The 8,878-nt window shown below is 45.9% G+C and overlaps 1 protein-coding gene across 2 annotated transcripts; it reads left to right on the top strand.

Annotated features, from left to right (window-relative positions):
- Positions 1-8,877, top strand: LOC115074049 (membrane frizzled-related protein-like). Of its 2 annotated transcripts, XM_029573145.1 has the most exons (6): positions 1-4,324; positions 4,592-4,700; positions 5,890-6,013; positions 6,146-6,271; positions 7,051-7,265; positions 7,771-8,877. In XM_029573145.1, the coding sequence occupies exons 1-6, from the start codon at positions 4,311-4,313 to the stop codon at positions 7,807-7,809; spliced, it is 627 nt and encodes a 208-aa protein (XP_029429005.1). In that variant the 5' UTR covers positions 1-4,310; the 3' UTR covers positions 7,810-8,877. The 2 variants fall into 2 exon arrangements, with proteins under 2 accessions (XP_029429005.1, XP_029429003.1); XM_029573143.1 differs by having other exon boundaries at positions 7,051-8,877.
- Position 8,878: the final 1 nt, after the last annotated feature.

The following is an 8,878-nucleotide window of genomic DNA, read 5'->3' as shown; positions in this document are numbered from 1 at the left end:
TTCTTAAGTCTGTCTAAGTGTCATCTGCAAGCTTTACAACCAGTGCTGAATGCAGCCACCGGAAGAGATCATAGGAGCCCAGTGCTGAGATCATTACACTGGCTCCTCAATATTCAAATTTAAATTGATCACGCTAACATGGGGAGGGCCCGGCCTAGTTTCCTGGTACATGCCCCAGCGGGCACTGAGGTCAGAAGGCATGCTTTTATTAAGTGTGCCAGAGGTTAGAAAGGCTAAGCTGCAGGAGACAAGAACCAGAGCCTTCTCGTGGGCAGCCTCGGCCCTTTGGCATCAGCTCCCGGTAAGCAGCCGGCGGATGCAAGACTATAAATTGTTTCGAAAGCAGGTTAAAGTTCATTTGTTCAAGGAAGCCTTTAATTAGTTTAGAGAATATTTTAGAGAATTTAATTCTGTATTTTGTATTGTTTATGTTGTTAGTTTATGATTATGTTACTATGGAAACTGCCCAGAATAGTTTCTGGTAATTGGACGGGACACAAATCTTATAAATACATAAATTTGTCTCATGCATATTCATAAGCAGTACCCTGAAAACCAGGCCAGCCTATGCCTCAAAGATTCTAAAATGTATAGGGCCAGCAGTTTCTTCAGACTTGGAGAAGATAATGAATATGTCACTCCAACATGGGGAGTTAACAACCAAAAGCTGAAACAAGTAGTGATAAAGTCTACTTTTTAAAAAGGAGACTGAGATCTTGAGAGAGTGGAGTTTTATTATCCAGTCTCTAACTTTCCTTTTCTGAGTAAAGTGATAGAACTTTTTAAATCAAGTCTGACATTGGAAGGACAATGTCTAGATGTCTAATACATGATAAACAATCAGGTTTCCCAACTGGATGTGGGACTTAAACATTATCAGGAGGCAGGCTGATGAGGGAGGGGATGTGCTATTGATTCTCCTCGCTTTATCAACTGCATTTGACTCATTGGACCATAGACTATTACTGGACCATTTGATAAAAGGGGAGTTGGAAGAAGGCTACAGCAATGGTTCACCTCATTTGTTAATGAGGGATCATACAGTGTATGTTGGATAGAGTTAGACTCAGAAGCTACTTCAAGACTATAGGGTGCTGCGGGGATTGGTATCATCCCCTCTTCAATCAAACCTATGTATGGCACCATTGGTAGAGGTGATAGATCATTATGGCTTGGAATGGCAAGTGTTTGCCTATGATGTGCAAAGTCTTGCACGCATAGGCACCGACCAGATTAGGGATGTAGGTAAAGTGAATTTGTGTTTGAAGGAGGTAGCTAATTGTTTGGAACAGAGACACTTAAAATTGATTCCAGTAAAAAATGGAAGCTGTTTGTGAAAGCCGAAGAGATCGGCTGCTGGGAATATCATCAGGAGTGACTGTCCTCGTTTAGGGATGATACTGGATTAAAAAGCTGTTGGTGAAGTCCCAGATTTCCACAGTAGTATGAGCATCCTTTTATGGCTTAAGACTGATTAGATAGTTGTGTAATTATTTGCTTCCAAAAGCTCTATCAACTGTGATTCATGCATTCATCACTAGTGGAATTGACTATTGTAATTCATTGTATCTAAGATTGTCAGAAACTAATCTGAAGTGTGCACGGCTGCTTCAGAAGATGGCCGTTTGTCGGTGGAGGCAAATAGATAGGATCATGCCACTCCAATCTTACAAAAATTACATTGGCTACTAGTTAAGGCTAGGATCTGGTTTAAGGCGTTGATTTTAGTGTTTAAGGGTGTCCACTGGGGTTTCCCAGAATACTTAGCTAATGTGATATCTAAGTATTCACCTGCATGAACATTGAGATCAACTCAACAACAGCTTATGGAAGTCCCATCTTCAAGTGTGAAACTGAGGATAACTCAAAAAACAGATGTTAACTATTATGGGCCAATAATGTTAAACAAACTACCTTTGGAAGTAAGGGAAAAAATGAACTATTTAAAATTTAGAAAGCAAATTAAGGCTTGGGGATCAAGAGGAATGTTATATAATGGAAGAATAATGAAAGGATTTAGATTTCATAGTGAGGAGAGATTTTAGGTATTTTAGCTGGGTTGTTGGGATGATTTATTTTTGGAAAATATACAATGTTAATTGTAGTGCACCTTGATGGTGATCTAAATGGTGATTCATCAAAAAAATTGTTAAAATAAATTCACAAAGTGTTTGTGGCCCTCGAGGACTGAAAGTGAATGCCTCTGCTCTACGTCATTGGTACTGGAACGATGGCACTGCAGTGTCTCCTCTAGCACTTCCTAGAAGTGTCAGGATTGGAAAAATAGCATCACCAGCATTGCAGTGCCTCCCCTAATACTGCTCTGCAGTGACAGCAATGCAAGCACAGTATCTCCAACATTGCCTTGCCTTCCCTGCTGCATCTTAGCAGTGGAAGGACAGCACTGCCCCTGGTGCAGCAGCTTCATAAAACTAGTACCTCCAACTGCAGCAGTGTAGCACATCTAGTACTGCCCTGCTGTAAAAGGTGCCGGAACTACAGTGTCTCCAATACTGCAGTGTCAGCATTGAAAGGATGGCGCTTACAACACTGCAGCCCCTCTCAAAATACTGTCTTACAGTGTCAGAAGAGAAATGACAGCAATGTCATCACTGCAGCACCTTCCTCAGTTCTGCCTTGCGGTGACAATGCTGGAAAGACAATAATTCAAGCACAGCAGTGCCTCCCGTAATACTACCCTGCAGTGCGAATACTGGAAGGACAGTACCTCTGGAAGTACAACACCTTATATAGTAATAACCAGCATATTGTTGCCACTGCAAGGGCAGTGCCTGAAGCACTTCACCACCTGCTCTCGTACTGCCCACCCTGCAGTATAGGCACTGGAAGAAGATCTTCAGCACTGCAGCCCCCACTGCCCTGCAGCATCAGCATTTAAAAGACCAGCACTGCCATGCCTCCCCTAATTCTGCCCCACCGAGTCACCATTGGAAGAGCAAGGCAGCATATCTAGAAGTTTAGTACTGGAAGGACAACACTGAAGCACCTGACCTGCCATGTCAGCAATGGAAGGACACAGCACCTCCAGCACTGCATTGCTTCTCCTAGTACTGCCCTCCAGTGACAGTACTGAAAAGACGGCACTTTGGCTTCTCTCCTAGTACTGCATAGCAGTGTTAGCACTGGAAGGACAGCACCTCCGGTATTTCATGGTCTCCCTAGTACTGCCATGCAAGGTCTACATTACAAGGATAGCATCTTTAACAGTGAATGGCCTCCTAACAGCTTTGTTTTTTAATGAAAGAAGCGAGTGGTTCTCTTTGTTTATATGAAGCAGAATGCTGCCTACCCTATAAGACACCCACAGATGCTTACCTGCTTGAACATTCAGGGCACAGCTTACGGATCCCTTATTTGTTACTGAACTGCAAAAATAATGTCTTGCAAAGGCATCTCGCGCATGGTACACATACAAGAGCTTTTATTCTGTAGATTGCTGTATGCAAGTGGTGCTTCTGTCCCTAAAAGGGCATCTCTCACAGCACTAAAACTGTATTATAGAAGCATTTTAACATGTACATTTGACTCTGCAGACAGTGAACAAGTTTATCTTGGTGAGGAATTTTTTATGCTTTTGCAGGAAGGGGACGGGTCAGTGCCAGATCTTTGGACTGTCCTGTCCCGAGTTGCAGACACTGTGTGCTTTTTGTGGGGAAACGTAGGCAGCAACTGAATACATGCTGCAGGGTGCAAGAGCAGAGGAAGGTGCTCTGCATAGCAAACCTGAATATAAACTGAAATAAAATAAGGCTTTCACTGCATTTTTCTCTCCCATCGCTAGAACAGCAGTATCATCATGTATTGACTTCTTGGTATGATCTCTCTGGCTGAGAATAAACAGCTCAGGCCTCACTCAGCTGACTAGGATTAAAGTCCCCCTGCATCCAGAGCTTGTTACTGCTTCAGTCCCTGGCATGCACTGCTGTCTTTGGCTTGGAGCTTTGTTGCCAGGGGGAACAGCTTGTCAGAATGGGATACAGCCTTGCCAAGACTGGTTTTCTGAGTTCAATTGGGTGTTCAAAGCTAGAAATATTTCAGAGGGTTAAGAGGGTAAGAAAAGGCACTGCAGAATCAACAGGGAGGCACGCTGCAAGCAAGTTCACTACCAGAGCCCCAGACAGAAGTGCGAGGGACCCAGTAGCCTAAGAATTTCTTCAGTAGCAGAGAGAGGTGCTATCCATACAACCTTTATCTTGAGGATGGCTTGAATTCAGAAGGGTCTTCTGCTGATAAAACCAAAAGCCAAAGATCATGAAAGACTGCAGAAATAACACCGTTCAGAGGCTCTGATGGCCAAATCAAGGTATGAGCACAGCTTAATCTATTTTAGGCTGAATATAACTCCAGCACCACTAAGGTATGATCCCAGTCCCACCTGGTAACCTCTAACCCCAGTCCGACATGGTAACTCCAGCTCAGGCACCGTGTTTTTGCCTCGGATCTCGTAGCCCTGCATGGTCTCCCTAATTGTGTGCAGTAAACTCTGCTCCCGACCATGCATGGTAACTTAGGCTCTGAAGCCATAAGGAAAGTGTGTTTTGCCTTCTGATCTTCGGTTCCCTCCCTGCAGGTTGAGTTCTGCAATCCTGTTTTTGAGGCTGAGAGAGAGGCCTTTGCTACACAGGGTCCTGTGGAGACGGCAGACGTTCCTGATGCAGAAACCTGCTGCTGCAGATCCGGTGAGACCCCTTACAGGAGGCAGTCACTGTACCCTGTACGTTTTATCCTGTGGGTTCAGCAAAGCTGCCATCAGGGCCAGCTCTAGTGTAAAGAATGTCCTGGGCAACAATTGTCGATGGTGCAGTTGTGCCCTCCCTCCTCACTACCCCCTTTCCAGATGTTCTCTTCTCCTCCCTTTCTCCCTCCAGATATTCTCCCATCACCCTCCTCATTTCTCCTATTCTGCCTTCCCATCCTGGGTCCTCGGAGAGTCTCTCCTGCTTCTTGCCCCATCCCAGGTCTTCTTCTACTCTCCCTCTTCTTACCTCCAACTCCATACTGATCCACCCCATGTACAGTCTCCCCCCTACATTACCACATGTAAGCCTCCTCCTTCCTGTTCTCCCACTACCATCTCATGAACGTCGTCTTTTCAAGACTATCCCTGCCCTCGCCACCCCTAAGTGGTGGGGCCAGGGATAGGGAAGCATATGTGGAGCGGTGGTGGTGGAGGGTCAGGGACACTTATGTGATATAGGATGGTGGATGGAGGAGAGAGGTAAACTTACATTGAGGGTGGTGGAACAGGAAGGAGGAGAAAGTCATATAAATTATAGGTCTCCCTTCTTCCCGATCCCCCTATTTTCAATCTTCTCCTTCGCTCCCGGCAGCCTTATCCCCATGTCTTAAGAACATGCCATACTGGGTCAGACCAGGGGTCCATCAAGCCCAGCATCCCGTTTCCAACAGTGGCCAATCCAGACCACCATTGGCCAGCAGGAGACGGAGAGCTTAATGGCGTATCAGCTTCCTCCACTGCACGGGACTAGTCTCACGACAGGAGCCATGAGATCAAGAGACCTCGTGGCTCATAGCGCGGGACAGTACCAAAGCAGCAGAGGAAACAGATGCGCTGCTAAGTGCCATGTCTTCTGCCAGCTGGGTACATGGCAGAGGATGGGGGGTGGAGGCAGATCCTGTCCAGCCCAATGGGCAATGCCAGTGATGTCAGGGCACCCCTTGGCTGCTGCTGTCCTGCGTACAAGATTGCAGTACTGTGTGGGAAGAAAGGGGAAGGTAAGGGAGAAGGAGAGAAGGGCGGGGGTGGGGGAAGAGAATTGGAATGGTGAGGATGAAGTGCGAGGGTTGGGATCGATGTGAGAGCAGCTGCCTCTGTACCTGTTTAGCCTGGGGTCATTTCTCTTGCAGCTGCCTCCTCACAAGCCCTGGGGCACAGCGCTGAAGAAATGCAAACTCAGAAGGAAATCTACCTGCATCCTCCTCCTCCTCCTGCTGCTGCTTTTCAGCCTCATCCTGGGCATCCTGCTCCTCAGTGAGTTTGTCTGGAACAGAGAGGGGCCCAGGCGAATATCCTGAGAGGCGAGGGCCTCTTGCAGCCAGGACATCTTCCCTCTGGGATATTTACGCTTCTCTTGCGCTCCTTCTTACCGTTTATATTTTATAGAGCTGAAACCAAAGGCATCCAGCCACAGCACAACCATGGGGCCAGCTGTCAGGGCTTCGGAAAGGCCCGAGAAAACAGATGCACGCGCTCGGGGAGAGTCAGCTGCCCTCGTCACCCCGAACCCAGGTGAGTGCTCAGAGCTGCTGCTTCCTTCATCAGGAACCAAAACATGGTTATTTATGAAGGCCTTTCAGGATCCAACATAACTCTTTACTCAGTCTACCTTCCCTGATATGATCGTATTATTTTCCCTTGATGATATCTACTGTTGCTATTTTATCATCTGTGAGAATGATGGGTTTTTTTTATCTATTATATATCAGTTTTGGTTATATTATTGCACAACTTTTATCTGATGCTACTTGCTTCTACTATTTATCCCTTTTTGATTTTATTGTATTGTTTTATTGTCTAACTGTATTGTATGTTATTGTCTAATTGTATTGTATTTTATTCTCTAACTGTAAACCATTGTGATGGTCCTTGAACGACGGCATATAAAATTATTAAATAAATAAATAATTTTAAATTAGCACTGAGAGCAGAAGAGTGTGTGTGTAAATACCAGGCGTGTCTTTGTGACTGTGTGTCTGTCAGTGGTCTCTGATAGTGTGTGTCTCTTTGCCGTTATACGTTTGTTTGCATTTCAGCTCTGTGTGTGTGTGTCTATCACTGAGTGTTAGTGTCTGTCTGTCACTGGATGCCACCCTCTCAGTGTGTGATGCATTCATTCAGTGGATTTATTTTGTTTCATAGACACACTTTCTTCACTCCCCCCCCCCCCCCCCCCCCCCGTCACTCGTAAGTGAAGCCGAGCGGGTGGGCTGTATAGGGTGTTGGGGGTGCATGAGCAGTCGCAACCTCATTCTCCATTCCTGACCATCTCTGCTTCTCCTCTTTTTCAGAATGTGGGGGCCCACTGCAAGGATCTGAGGGCTCCTTCAGCTCCCCCAATTACCCATCCTCCTATCCCCCTGGTGCTTGCTGCCTGTGGCATATTGAGGCAGCAGAGGGGCTGGTCATCCGGCTGAAAATCGAGACCCTGAGTGTGGAGGCAGCAGCCTCCTGTAGAAGAATACGAGGAGCCGAGGACGGAAGACGGAAACCTGGAGGTTGCAAGGTACATAGGTGGGATTTGATTTCAGCCCAGAGATCAGAAAGTCCATAACCCAGGAACAAAAAACAGTTAAAGAACTGCGTTTTAGCCTGACATACACTTATTGAATTCACAAATTGAGTTGTTTAAAGCATTTTATGAACTATTTTTCGTTGTTTTTTTCCTGTGTAAACCCCTGGGCAGAAGCCCTCGCTGGAGAGTCCAATGCCAAGGGCTTAAGATATCCAAACTTCCTCTATTTCAAGGATTCCCTGTCAGAGGGGAGATTATTCTCCAAGGCCCTGAGCATTGTGTTAACAGTCATTAGGATTTACAGTGATAACCACGCTGGACGATGAATGCGGTTCCAACATAACTTTACGGATAATTAATGCAAACACGACGTGAATGACAATAGACAAGCCTCCGTTCCGTGAAATCCATTACTTACTTCAGTTCTAATAAATCCGTGACTCTCGACTCACTCTTTAATTTACTCTTCTCGTTCCACATCCCTTTCCAATTGCAGGGGTGGTTTTGGAGCTCCCTCCCAGAATTGGAGGACTAGGATTCTTCACTAAGTTTAAATGGCATACGATACAGTCCCACTTGTCGTGCCGCGGTTCAGATGACTCCTCCAGTCTACGTTGATGATACGAGGCGGTTAACGCTGGAAAGGGGCCACAGTTCTCCTCCTCCAAGGAACGAATGGGAATCTACTCCTCAGGTTGACCTTTGATGGGTCCTTGGATCTCTCTGGGTGAGAGGCTCCTTAAAAACTCCTTTCTTCCTGACAGTGACTAAAATGCCCCAAGCCTTAGGGAGTTTAGTTGCTGGATCAAAGATAAAAAAAATCCAGACTTCCAAAAGCGAAAGGAAGGGTAGATAAAGCTTCCTCCAAAACAAAGTCCAAACAGGAAGTAAAACCGTTTCCTAAAGGAGATGTGTTACCCTTTTCCTCTGTCTGACCCAGACCTTATTGTTAAAGATCCAAGGATACGCCCTTCTAAAACAAAAAAAGAACAAAAAGAGGAGCAAGAAAAACTCCAACCCGCCTCCTCAAAGGTCAATTAAAACATCCACACCCTCTCTAGATGTTTCTTCTTTTTATAGTTGCAAGGAGCAACCAACACAGCAGCCCACATGGGGGAGTTGTACACCACCTATCTACAAAGTTGGTTTATTCCTTTCAATAGAGACCCAGTAGGGCTCTTTACATCTGTTCTGATTATGGGGGGGGTTAATGTAATCCACACTGAACTATAGTTGGAATCAGCGGAATATAAGAATGTGTAAATTAAATAAATAAACCATACCCAGAGATCAGCAGCAGCCCAGGGACCACAAGGAATGTATCCAAAGATGAACAGTGACCCAGAAATTGCAAGGTATGTACTCGGGGAACACAAGCGGTGTTCTCAGAGATAATAGCACCCCAGAGCAGTCCAGCTTTCTCATAGCTGGGATGCGATCAGAGAAACTCCCTCCCCAGCAGCCTAGTGTCTGGAGTACAGTCAAGGTAATCCCTCTTCTCACATCTGGGATAGAGTCAGAGCAGCCATGCCCTAGGCATGCCCTTGGTATATTTCGTCTTTTGGTCCCTTGCAGGTATTGTGGTAGCACGCCGCCCCCCCCCC

Source organism: Rhinatrema bivittatum, chromosome 12, assembly GCF_901001135.1.
Source record: "Rhinatrema bivittatum chromosome 12, aRhiBiv1.1, whole genome shotgun sequence".
Classification (NCBI taxonomy): Eukaryota; Metazoa; Chordata; class Amphibia; order Gymnophiona; family Rhinatrematidae; genus Rhinatrema; species Rhinatrema bivittatum.
Note: the sequence above shows the minus strand (reverse complement) of the source record. Positions and strands in the feature narration are given on the sequence as shown.

Coding starts and splice junctions, on each gene's coding strand:
- LOC115074049 (XM_029573143.1), top strand. Junction 4,701..5,889: donor AACCTGCTGCTGCAGATCCG/GTGAGACCCCTT, acceptor TTTCTCTTGCAG/CTGCCTCCTCACAAGCCCTG. Junction 6,014..6,145: donor CCTGGGCATCCTGCTCCTCA/GTGAGTTTGTCT, acceptor TATATTTTATAG/AGCTGAAACCAAAGGCATCC.